General features: G+C 39.2%; 1 protein-coding gene across 2 annotated transcripts in view; it reads right to left on the bottom strand.

Annotated features, from left to right (window-relative positions):
* Positions 1–2,055: 2,055 nt before the first annotated feature.
* RAP1B (RAP1B, member of RAS oncogene family) overlaps positions 2,056–12,236 on the bottom strand; it is a 38,493-nt gene continuing 28,312 nt past the window's right edge. Inside the window, exons 6-8 of one of the 2 annotated variants that reach the window (XM_048500472.1) lie at positions 10,492–10,635; positions 9,600–9,715; positions 2,056–3,313 (exon numbers count right to left, since the gene is read on the bottom strand). In XM_048500472.1, the coding sequence (XP_048356429.1) occupies positions 9,629–9,715; positions 10,492–10,635 (231 nt within the window). In that variant the 3' untranslated portion in view covers positions 2,056–3,313; positions 9,600–9,628. Of the gene's footprint in view, positions 3,314–5,667; positions 6,263–9,599; positions 9,716–10,491; positions 10,636–12,236 lie in introns of those variants that run through there. The other variant, XM_048500473.1, reaches the window with a different exon arrangement.

Below are 12,236 nucleotides of genomic sequence, written 5' to 3' on the forward strand. Positions count from 1 at the left end.
ATGGACCCTCAAAGGTGTAGCCCCATCTCCTAAGCTCCCATTGGAAACAATGGGGGCACCCCCTTTGGGAGTCCATAGCTTTGGACTCCCTGGACCAAACTTCACAAAACCTAGGTGGTATCAATAAGAGACTCTCCCGATGATCCCCCCCAGGTTTGGTGAAGTTTGGTTCAGGATGTCCAAAGTTATGGACCCTCACAGATGTAGCCTTCATCTTCTATTAGCTCCCATTGAAAACAATGGAGGATGGGGCACTCCCTTTGGAAGTCCATAGCTTTGGACCCCCTGGACCAAACTTCACAAACCCTGGGTGATATCAATAAGAGACTCTCCTGATAATGCATCCCAGGTTTGGTGAAGTTTGGTTCAGGGGGTCCAAAGTTATGGACCCTCAAAGGTGCAGTCCCCATCTTCTATTAGTTCCCATTGGAAACAATGGAGGATGGGGGCACCCCCTTTGGGTGTCCATAACTTTGGACCCCCTGAACCAAACCTCACCAAACCCGGGTAGTATCATCAGGAGAGTCCCCCAAACAATCCCTGAAAGTGTGGTGCTGCTAGCCCAGGGGTAGGAAACCTGCGGCTCTCCAGATGTTCAGGAACTACAATTCCCATCAGCCTCTGTCAGCATGGCCAATTGGCCATGCTGGTAGGGGCTGATGGGAATTGTAGTTCCTGAACATCTGGAGAGCCGCAGGTTCCCTACCCCTGCGCTAGCCCAAACAATGCACCCCCTGCAGGCCAAAAACCAAAAAAGCACTAAAACGTTTTAAAAACCCACAAACGGGCGGGCGGAGCTTCTGTCATGAATGGGGGTTTTTTTCAAACCTGAGAACCCCCCCTTACCTACATGCATGCTAGTTCCTCTCCACCTGAGATTGCTAGCTCTTAAAACTAATACCCAATCATTATAGAATCATGAGTTGGAGGACACCACAAGGGTCATCGTCCAACCCCCTGTAATGCAGGAACCCACTATGGTCATCTTCAGAAGCCTCGCAACCCAGGAGAGGGCCATCTTAAATCATGGCATCAAAGCTCTGGAACTCGGCACCCTGGGAGATCCCTGCCCTCACCTGTTGCCACCTTCTGTCAGTGGGTGAAGACTTGTTTAAAATTTCATTTGGCACTCCCTCAGTGATCTCTCCTTCCTGACCTTTAATTGCGATTTTTAATGTCTCTGTATGTTTTAATCTTAATTTGTTTTAATGTGTGTTGGGTGTGTGATTTTAATAGTTTTAAAATGTGATTTTAATCATGTGTGTCTTAAATTGGGAGGGCTGAAAGAGAGGATACAAATTTTGTAAATAAATAACAAAAGCTGCTATACCCAGATGTTTTAAGTATGCCCCTTATCAGCAGTATAATATTTATGCACAACAGACAAATTTATCTGAACGATATGGAAAAACATAATTTTAGCTTTGGCCAAAGATAACCTGGAATTACTAAGCCATTCACCACTTGCAATAGTTCTACCAGATGACACCAATGCAGGTACGTATGGTTCAGCATTCTGAACTTGCTTGTAGATCAAACTGGTATTCTCTGCACCTTAAACACAGACTTTTTTTGAGTTGCAGTACAAAAATGGTTTCAATATAGAATAAACAGCTTTTAGAATAAAATAGCTTGCAACTGGTGCCTTTTAAACCCAAGAATCTATGAACAGATTGTAGCCCTAGAAGTCTTACAGTATATCACATTCCTTAATCTTATAACGTTAGTGCAACCTGCCATTTTTTTAAAAAATGTACTTCTCTCCTTATCCCCCGCCAAAAACCAAAACAAAATTCACATTTGTTAAAAAGAAGAAGCTTAGGATATCTATAATGCTTGGATGCACTGTGCAGATACCTTACCCTGGAATATTTCAGTTCTAATAAGTACGTTATTAGTTTCTAGCTATCTGTGGAGTATTGACACAATTACCAAGAGCATGAGTTAAACTTGCTTGACTTCTAAAAATAGGTAATCCCAGGTTTTGTTTCTCCAAAATGAACATTATAACATCTTAGCACTAATCTCACTGAAATATTACACAAACACATTCAGTTACAGGAAGTTGTAATGCAAGCCCTTGCATGGCAATCCAAATTTATTGAACTACTGATGCTAAGTCATACAAAATTGCACCACTTTTAATTAAGGCTTTTAGTTTACATTTGGCCACCTCAAAGCAGTTGTAACATTAGGTTGGTCAATTTAAATACTGTGGCTCCCTGTTGGATTTTACACGCAATCTTTACACCCAAACGTTAATGCATACAAAGCAACAAGGCATTGTTAAATAAATCTGCAAAAAGGTAATTACTGCAACTTAGGCCCTGGGACCAATTACACATGATTAAAATTACTTCCCACATTCACATCCACAGTACTCGTCCACCATTTAACATCTCAATCAAAACATTACACATGTAAAACAATCACTAACAGGCAAAAATACTAAACCTGTATATTTGGTATTGCAAATACACTTATGCATGAGCAAGCAAGGGAATTCACAGTGAGAATCTACAGCTGCAGAAGCCCAAAAATGATTTACAAAAAATTGTTAAATCATTAAAAAATTGTTTTAAAATATACACTTCTTGTTGTAGACCCCCACTGTACACACAACTATAAACATTGTTCCCTATGTAAACAAGGAAAAGGAAACATACAATAAAAGGTTGAAAAATCTGGACATTTCCTTCCCAACAGATATTAAAGGCGATGTCTATAGTCAGACATATACTGAAAGGACTCATTTTAAAGACTAGATCACTGTCTCCACAGGTTTTTTTATCCTAAAATTAAAAAACTATATAGCTGTTGAGTTAATCAAAGCGCTTTTGTACAATACAATGATGATCCTGTATTTCTTTTAAAAAAGTTACAATAAGCTACAAATACCGATGAAGCAAAGTTATCTGGAGTAGTCTATATAGGAGCTCTTTGGACTTTCTTTTATTATGCTAAAATAGTGGTGCTTTTAGGATTTACATTATTGTACTCTCCAATAGGAAGTATGGAGTTTGTTGCAGTATACAGTACAGTTTTCATACATGTACAACATTGGTGGATGAACAATGTCTCTTATCAGTAATACTGGATGTAGGCTCTGGTTTTACCAGTTGTATACACATAGATTATTTATAAGTAAAAATATCTCGTGATACTGGAAAGTGATTAGAATGTGCAAACTGATGTAGTAGCTGTCATCCATTTCATAAAGGGTACCACCACAGGAAAGTCCATTTTAAGATGTTGATAAGTTTAATAAAGTTGGAATGCTGGCACTGTTGTAGTCAGCAACAGTTCTTCAGACCTGGAACACAGATAAAATGGAGATTTAGGTCTTAACATTTATCTCAGCAATGAAAGTGAAACATTTCTTGATTAAAAGATGTTTCATATACCATGTTGTATGTTTCCTCTTATGACTTAATGCTTGTTTTGTCTAACTTGTTTTTACTGATGGTAAAATTATTCCAATTGAAGACTGAAGGAGTGGCAACCCACAGCCCCTGATAATATAAATATAACTGAAGCATAAACAAGCATCTGTTTTCTCTTGACTTCCATTAGTCAGGTGCAAACTTTGCCCCCAAATTCCTAAGTTTAGGTATAAGCAGTAAATTTGCAGAATAGAACAGACTGTGAAGGGAGTGATATATAGGTTGAACAAAAGTAGAAAGAGGGCAGAAAAACTGCACTGAAAGCAAAAAAGACAAGGACTGAAAAGCCCAGAAGAAACACTGAAACACCACAGATTTGAGGCATGCAGTGGCAATGAATAGCAGGGGGGCAATGATATTCTAATAAGCGTGGGGAAATCATTTTTCAGCCAAGACATTTTCAACCCAATGCAGAGCCAATAGTGAATCCCAACTGGCAAATAGATTTAATGGTGCTTTTACGATGTTTCAGAGCACCTAATACAAACTACATTTCAAATATGCAAGCTTAGCACAACAAAAATCTTGGTTGTCAACAATGGTAGGTATAGTTTTATAGCAACTTGTCAAATTTGTTTGGCAGTTGGCTAACAAAAAGTAATGTTTCTCCTTATTCCACCATCTTCTAATAAACCTAATGGCGGAATATAGAAAGTCTCACTTCAGATCTTACACCATATATTAGCCCTCTTTTATTGATCTGCATTTTATAACAATGAACCCTAATGAAGGAATTTGAAACCTCTGTCATTAACGGCCACCCTGATGAGTAAAAAGAGATGCAAACGCTAATATGCCAACAGATGCTGTATCAGTGTCTCAGTTTCCAGTGTGGAAATATGGTAGATAATTCTGTATATAGAGAAAGAATACATGCTAGGACCCTCAACCAGCTAGTCTGTCACCAGGTGATATTTTCGTATTGATTTTTAGCTAGTAATCAGTAATCTTTTGCATATTTTATTTAAAAATATGAAGACAGAATATGCCTTACTAACATTTTGAGAGCGGAATAGCATATTACAAGCAAATGTCTTTTTCAACAGTATATATACATTTTCCTATGAGCCAAAGGAACATGGAAGACAATAATGTCATTTATCAAGGAAACAGAATATGACAGTTAAGGACAATCTATCAAGGAATATCTTTAATAACTTTCCATCTTACTCTGTCCCTTCTTGCAACTATATTTAAAGTATGATGAAGCTGTTTTTTTCTATAAAAATATTAGGCACATTTATTTTTTGACAGACCTAAAAATCCTTTTGACATGCAAAATCAAAATTTTAATTTCACATTTACTCACAATCCAAAATTGTAAAAAAAAGTTAGTGGCTGTTATATCCCCCCCCCCCCCAAATACTGAATTGGGCAGCATTGCTGTTCAGCAGAACAAACTACCAAACATAAAAAACCCACAAAAACAAAACAAAACACTTCCTCGATCTGGCAGCTTAAACTAGCCTGTGAATTATTAAAGAAAGATTTCCATTGTGATAAGTGACAGTGCCACATCTATAAAAGTTTCATGCTTTTCCATCAAGCCTTTCTTGTCCAGTTTATACAGGCACATAAGCTGATTCGCTAAAACTGAACTGAAGGACCATGACATAACTGAAAGCCGTCAGAGCAGTCAGCTGATTTGATAAAAGCTTACTTGAAAAGAAATTCCACTCAGTTCAATAGGGCTAATTTCTTGATAAGTATGCTGGCCAAGGCAGGATATGAGGGGTAAAATGTGAGATACTGTATATATACCCTAAGGCTGAAAAATGCCCCCTCGGCTTATACACGAGTCACCAGCAATCACAAGCTGCTTGTTGATGCCCTCCCCGGAGGGTGAAGGGGAAACCTCCGCAGCCAGCAGGCTCTTCAGGCCTCTGCCGAGGCTGGGGGCATGGCCCGGGACGACCTCCCTGCAGCTGCACAAGCTGCTTATTGCTGCCTTCCTCGGAGGGTGAAGGGGGAACCCCAAGGCACCCCGGCTGGCTGGGCTTCCTCAAACACCAGCCGGGAGGCAGAGGGAGCTCCTTATTTGGACAGTGACATCAGGGGGAGTCACTGTCCAAATAAGGAGCTCCCTCTGCCTCCCTGGGTGGAAGCCTAGCCAGCAGGCAGAGGGAGCTCCTTATTTGGGCAGTGACATCAGGGGGAGTCACTGCCCAAATAAGGAGCTCCCTCTGCCTACTGGCTGGGCTTCCTCAAACCCCAGCTTCCCACCCTCAGCTTATACACAAGTCAATAAGTTTTCCCAGGTTTTGGTGGTAAAATTAGGTGCCTCGGCTTATACACGAGTCGGCTTATACACGAGTATATATGGTACTTCCCTTCTACCCAAGGGCAAGAAATGTTCCCTAATTATTCTCATCTTCTGAGCTTTGCTGCTGGGCAGCTTTCATATATATATAAACTTCCTCGGTTTCCCTCCAGATTGTCCCACACTGTACCTCTTCAAAATAAATGTACATATGAACCAACTTAGGGAATTGAAATGGTCCCCCTCCTCTTCACTCATTCTGTTTTACCTCAGATAACCATGCTAGAGACTTCTAAAATTTCAACCAAAACATTTCAACCAAAGAATTTTATTGAACATGTCAGGGAAATAGGATAGGAGAGAATATTGCTAATAAGGAAAGAAGCAATTTTATATACAGGCATGAAGATATTCTTGAAGTTCAGCTCAGATGGTGTTCTGCTGTTTCATATGATTTCAATTTTTCACAGAGTTTTTAATACTTCAAAATAAGGTAGACTTTCTAGATGTAACACAGCTTTGTCTTTATACCCAGAGGTTCACGTGTTAACTCTGACACCTGTAAAGTATAAGGAAAAGAGTATTCACCCAACTCCCTTTCCCTTAAAACTTCTCCAAACTTTAAGATCACTTTACAGCATTTGAAGCAATTCCTCCTTAAAACCAGGGATGGGAATTCTTCTCCTACATGCAGTGAAAAATTCCCCTCCTGACTTGAGAGTGGTTCTTCTCTGACACAGACTCTCTCTTAGTTCCCTCAGTTCCACCCACTCTGTCCAGAAGACAAACTACCTCTGTTATTAGAACCTGGGCTAGAAAGTCTTTTCTCCCTTGAAGATAATTCTCTCCCCTAGAAGATAATTCCACTCTATGGCTAGAGTATGGTTCTCCCTGCATCCCAACTCTCTCCCTGTCAACACCATAGGCCTACTCACAGACACTACACGTCTGATCACTCGGATTTCAGAGTGATCCTTTCATTCCTGCCAGAAGCTCTCACTGCCTTCCTAACTCCACCCACTCCCAACCTGTCACTCACCACACAGGCTGTGTGAGAGATTAACAATTCATAGTCAGGCTTTTCTGCTTGTGCATGCTATTTAAATCCATCACACATGCATATGATTAAAGGCTCAATCTACATGAACAATAAAAAGGATGGAAAAAAACGACATATTCCTTGAGAATTTCTTAGTAACTTCATGGTGACATGTTCTTGACACACAAAGAATACCCACAAGGGAAAGTTCTCATAAAACACATATACTGTGTGTCTGACTATACAAAATAATACTAGTACATTGTAAAGCAATCCTGGCTACAGAAATATTTATAAGAATAATCCTTCTAACAGCAAGCTAACTAGGGTCTTTAGTATCAAAAAAGTGATGAAACAATAATAAAGTACAAGATACTCTAAAGTAAAATAAACAGAAAAATTAATTCTACAAAGGCTGACATTTTATTTAGCTGTTTCATGAATAAAAAGATAACAAATTTTTTATTGCTAGTACGGTGTGCACTGGATCATGCCAAGGATGTCTGTAGATTTCAGAAACAATAAAGAATGTTTCCATCTAAAGACAGCAAATACTCAAAAACATGTGGCAGGATAGTATCTGTTTGAGAAATTCTCCTTGATTGCAACCACCTTCACAAACACATATGAATATGACTGTTTCCTAGCCTGAATTTAATTTTTTTTACATTTGTTGAAAACTGTGAGGAAGATTTTCCATGCTGTGAGGAAGATTCTCCATGCTGCAAATGATCCAAAGTCTGCTTGGGTTCTCTGCCTCAACAATAAGAGATGCAACCACTGGCAATATCACTTATATCTGATTGGCATCAGTCTGAAGAACCATATCTGTCCTGGCCAGAAAGGCACAATTGGAATAAGATCTGTGTCATTTTCTTCCACCTTGATGAACACTCTTCCTTTTAGCGAAGGAGGAAGGAACATACACAACAGCTTTCTTGTCCATTGAATGTGGAATGCATTCTCTAATGTCTCCTGCCAAACAGCAAAATTCTGGTGTCTTGGTGTTTTGACTGATTGCAAACATTTCCACTTGCAGAAGACCCCATTACTGGAAAATGTCCTCTAAGTAGCAATCTTGGATCACCCATTTGTGATTTCACAAGTTCACTCTCTTCAGACAATCTACCTTTCCATTTTGTATGCCCATTATATGAATGGCCAGAAGTTTGTTGTCCGTAGTTCATATGGTAGTTGCTTCTAGAGTCAAAAGCCAGGACCCCGTACCACCCTGCTTGTTTAAGTGGAAGATTGCTACAGTGTTTTCCATTTGAATCAACGCTGTCTTGCCACACAAAGTATCTGTAAAAGTCGTTAGGGCATATTTAATGGCTCTCAGTTCTAGTAAACTAATATGTAAATCCTTCTCCACACTTTACCATAACCCTTTACCATAACCCTTGGACAGAGTAACTCTCACAATGAGTCTGCCATTCAGCTAATGAGGTACCAATAGTTTCCACAATCTCATGAGAACTTATATCAAATTCTGTTCCCATGAACAAAAACCTTCTATTCACTGACCTGGATAGTGTCCTTGCTATGCCCCTAGAAATAGTAAATTTCTTATGTGCTGAGTGTATATCTGGCTTAAACATCAATAAACCATGATTGTAATGGTCTCATAAATAACCTGATGGCCAATGCATAGACCATCAAATGTAACAAACATGGAATCTTCTTTGTGTCCCAGAAATGATGAGTCATGAACCTCCTGGTCATATGTATATTCCTACTCCTCCTCTCCTGAGGCAGGATACCTTTCCCTTACACAGAATCCAAAACCACCCCAAATAAACTGTGCCATGTGAAAGGGTTCCATTTGGAATTTCTTCCAGTTAATAAATAATACCAGCTCTTCATGCTTCTGAAAAACAGTGGCAGTATTGTGAACAAGTCGCTCCTTTGAAGATGCAACAATCAGCCTGTTGGCTAAATAAGGATATCCTCCGAGGATAGCAGTGTCTCCCTCTTTTTAGGCATTGCAAGTAGTTCTGCCTTCTGCTTCTTGCCTGCAAGCAGGTTGCCAAGCAGAGCGGTGGCTGGGGGGAAATTCCCCACTGGTATACCTGGACTACCAGTCTAGCACTAAAAAACTTTTGCCAAAAGGCAAAGAAGTCCACCTCTCCCCCAAGGTGCAGAGTCACACAAGAGGATGTGAGGAGACAAACAAATAAGAAGAATCAAATAGGTGTAGATAGAAAAAACACACAAAGAACAGTGGCAGTTAAAGCCACTGTGACTGCACTTCCTAAAGGCAGGAAGCAAACTGGAGAGAGGAGGGCAGATCCACGGCACAGAGAGGAACCTGGGAAAAATTTACAGAACTTCCTGCCTCCCTGATTGGTGATCTAGCAAAACCCAGATGTCCTTTTGCTCAATGGAGAACCATTCCAGCCTTGTTGCTGTGCTTGGACTTTGGCTTTTTGGCTGGTGGTTCAAACAAACTCTTCAGTTTTTGCTATTACATTGTAAAATAGATTTTGCCTGTTACTATGATAAACAATGCATAGTTTGGAATTTACTTTAAGCAAGAGTGTCTCAGTTTTACTATCATTCCCTAGTTAACCGCCAGAGTATTTATTCCCAATGTATGACTTTTCAAATGCATATTCTTGATTTCAGACAATTAATCAAATCTGAAATGATTACTGTGAATTCTGGACACTTCATAGAAATATAATACTTTATATGTTTCTAACATGCAGTTGACATATAAGTATACTGTTATATTTAATTTAAAAGATCAATAGAACCTGCCCCAAAGCAAAAGTAGTCCATCAATCTGCTACTAGTTTAAATCCACCCAATTATCTGTTGCAGCTTTTCAGCATAATTTTCTACTCACTAATCTTACCTGGCTCAGTGCTACAGTACACACATGTATTAAAGTAGCTGACACGACGACTTTTTGCGTGCTTTTCCAGGCACAGGAGTTTTTCTGTTAATTTGCCGCACAAGGTCATAAAAGATCTGTAAGAAGAGAGCTTGTTTTATATACTCAATGTTTTTCAAGGAATTTAGTCATTTGCAGCAATTTATTAGTGGTTTTAAACATGGAAAATGTAAATATCACTGCATATTTTTTGCATTTCAAGGCATTACATTGTAATTCTAGGAGTGCTTAAATTCTACTTCTATTTTTAAACTGAAAAACTTATTAAGCAGACCAGGGGGAGCTCATGAGTAGAAGCTCATATAGTCTATACAACAAAGGAGTAAGTAGAAAGTGCTAATTGGTTGTTGAGAACTAACCAACATGGAAAGCTAATTGCTCAAGTGGCACTAAACAGGTACAAGCCCTAATGCAGTTACCACTGTTACTTCAGGTATGAACTTGAACTGTTTTTTACTCTATTTTCCAACACAAAGCCCAAAGTGGTAACTCACATTGACAAAAAGAGAAAGACATCATTTAAACTTTGTCATTAAAACTGTCTATAACGTCAAACCAGACAGAGTTCATGCTCGTTACACATCTCTATCCTCTTCCTGCAAGAATTCAAAGCACTTTATTTTTGTTTCCCAGACTACATGACAGTTGTTGAAGTCAATAGGATATATCAATGATGACTGACATTTAGATCTTATTGATTTCTTCAGAACTCTGGCACAAATATATTTCTTTCCTGGCTCAAAGAATACAAGTTTAATTACATGGCTACTGAAATTCACAAAAGCTGTTGATAGTGCTGATACGGCCTGATGTGGATAAAATAAGGTTAAAGCTTTATAGTGCTTAGTTGTACCTCATTAACATTTATCTTTGATTTTGCAGAAGACTCTAAGAATGCACAATTATTCCACTGTCTTGCTAAGTTCTGTCCTTGTTCTTTCCCCACAACTCTTTCATCTTCCAAATCACATTTGTTGCCGACCAAAATCATCGGTACCTAAAATGATAAATTTATGTTTACCCTTGAAATATTTGAAATGTACACATTAAAATATTTGAAATGTACACATTAAAATATTTGAAATATACACGTTTAAATATTTTATGTGAATAATCAGTAACTGGAAACCTTAGGAAATTATATTTTTATATCTGGAGGCTGAAACAGCACCTGGATTCTGACAGGTATAAAAACGAGTGGGAATTATAAAGCATTTAAAATGCATAATTAGGGACGTTTTAAAATAATTGTTATATGCTCAAAATGGCCCTTAAAGAATGTTTTAGATTTAGAATTATAAAAGCCAGCTTCACCAAACATAGCACAGAACAATGACTATGTAGTTGAAATAGCTCACATATCCAACATACCAGATAGGGATGCTGGCAGGGGTAGAGGAAAGGAACGAGGGGGAGAGGACAAGATGTAGGGAACTCTTCCCTGGGTTAGAAAAATAATAATAAGATCTTAGTGTTTCTACAGTTAACCAACTATTACTTCTGCACCAGGTTTGAGATTGGAATTTACCTGTGAAAGATCCTTCTCCTCTGAGCATCAGAGGACATCTTTCTAGGTAATTCTCATCACTGACCTGGGAGGTGTTCCCTGTGATCATGTTTAGATATTTGAAGGGATGTAATGGTGGTGAGGGAGCAAGCTTGTTTTCTGCTGCTCCAGAGACTAGGACCAGGAGTAATGGGTTCAAGGTGAAAGAAAAAAGATTCCACCTAGACATCAGGAAAAACTTCCTGACAGTAAGGGCTGTTCAACAGTGGAATGCACTACCTCGGAGTGTGGTGAAGTTTCCTTCTTTGGAGGTTTTTAAAGAGAGGCTCAATGGCCATCCGTCAGAAGTGCTTTGATTGTGTGTTCCTGCATTGCAGGGGGTTGAACTTGATGGCCCTTGGGGTCTCTTCCAACTCTATGATTCTATGATCAGTGGGAGTTACCCAGAGATCCTCAGTTCTGGTCCTCCCAACAGATGTCTGATTCAATTTGGACTGAACTATACAGTATATCAAAGAGTAAAAGAGTACAACATAACAGTTAACAGGAAAACATTAGGAACAAAACATCTTAAATAACAAACCAGTTACTTGGCTGATTTACGATGATATGGAAGGGCAAGATGTCCTCCAACACTCAGAGGAGAAGGACCTTTCACAGGTAAGAACTAATGACTGTTCTCCCTCTGAGCTTGGAGGACAACTTTCTGGGACCTCCAAGAATTATTCTACAAATTACTGGGTGGGTCATTGTTGTCCTCTTCCAGAATGTGTTGAAGGACATGACAACCAAAGGCTGCATCTGGAGAGCTGAATGTATAGATTTTATAATGACAAATGAGTGAGGACACCGAACCCCATGTCACTGCTTTACAAATCTCTTCAATAGAGGCATTTTTCTTCAATGATGCAATCACCGCAGTATTTCTGACCGAATGAGCACTGATGCCGGATGGAGGCGCCATGTTGCTGGCCTGATAGACCTCCAAAATGCAGTCTCTGAGACATTTACTACTAGTCAACCTGGAGACCTTTATTTGGTGTCAAAAACGAGACAAATATGGTATCAGTTTTGTGAAAGCCCCATGTTTG

The sequence above is a fragment of the Sphaerodactylus townsendi genome, linkage group LG06 (assembly GCF_021028975.2).
Source record: "Sphaerodactylus townsendi isolate TG3544 linkage group LG06, MPM_Stown_v2.3, whole genome shotgun sequence".
NCBI lineage: Eukaryota > Metazoa > Chordata > Lepidosauria > Squamata > Sphaerodactylidae > Sphaerodactylus > Sphaerodactylus townsendi.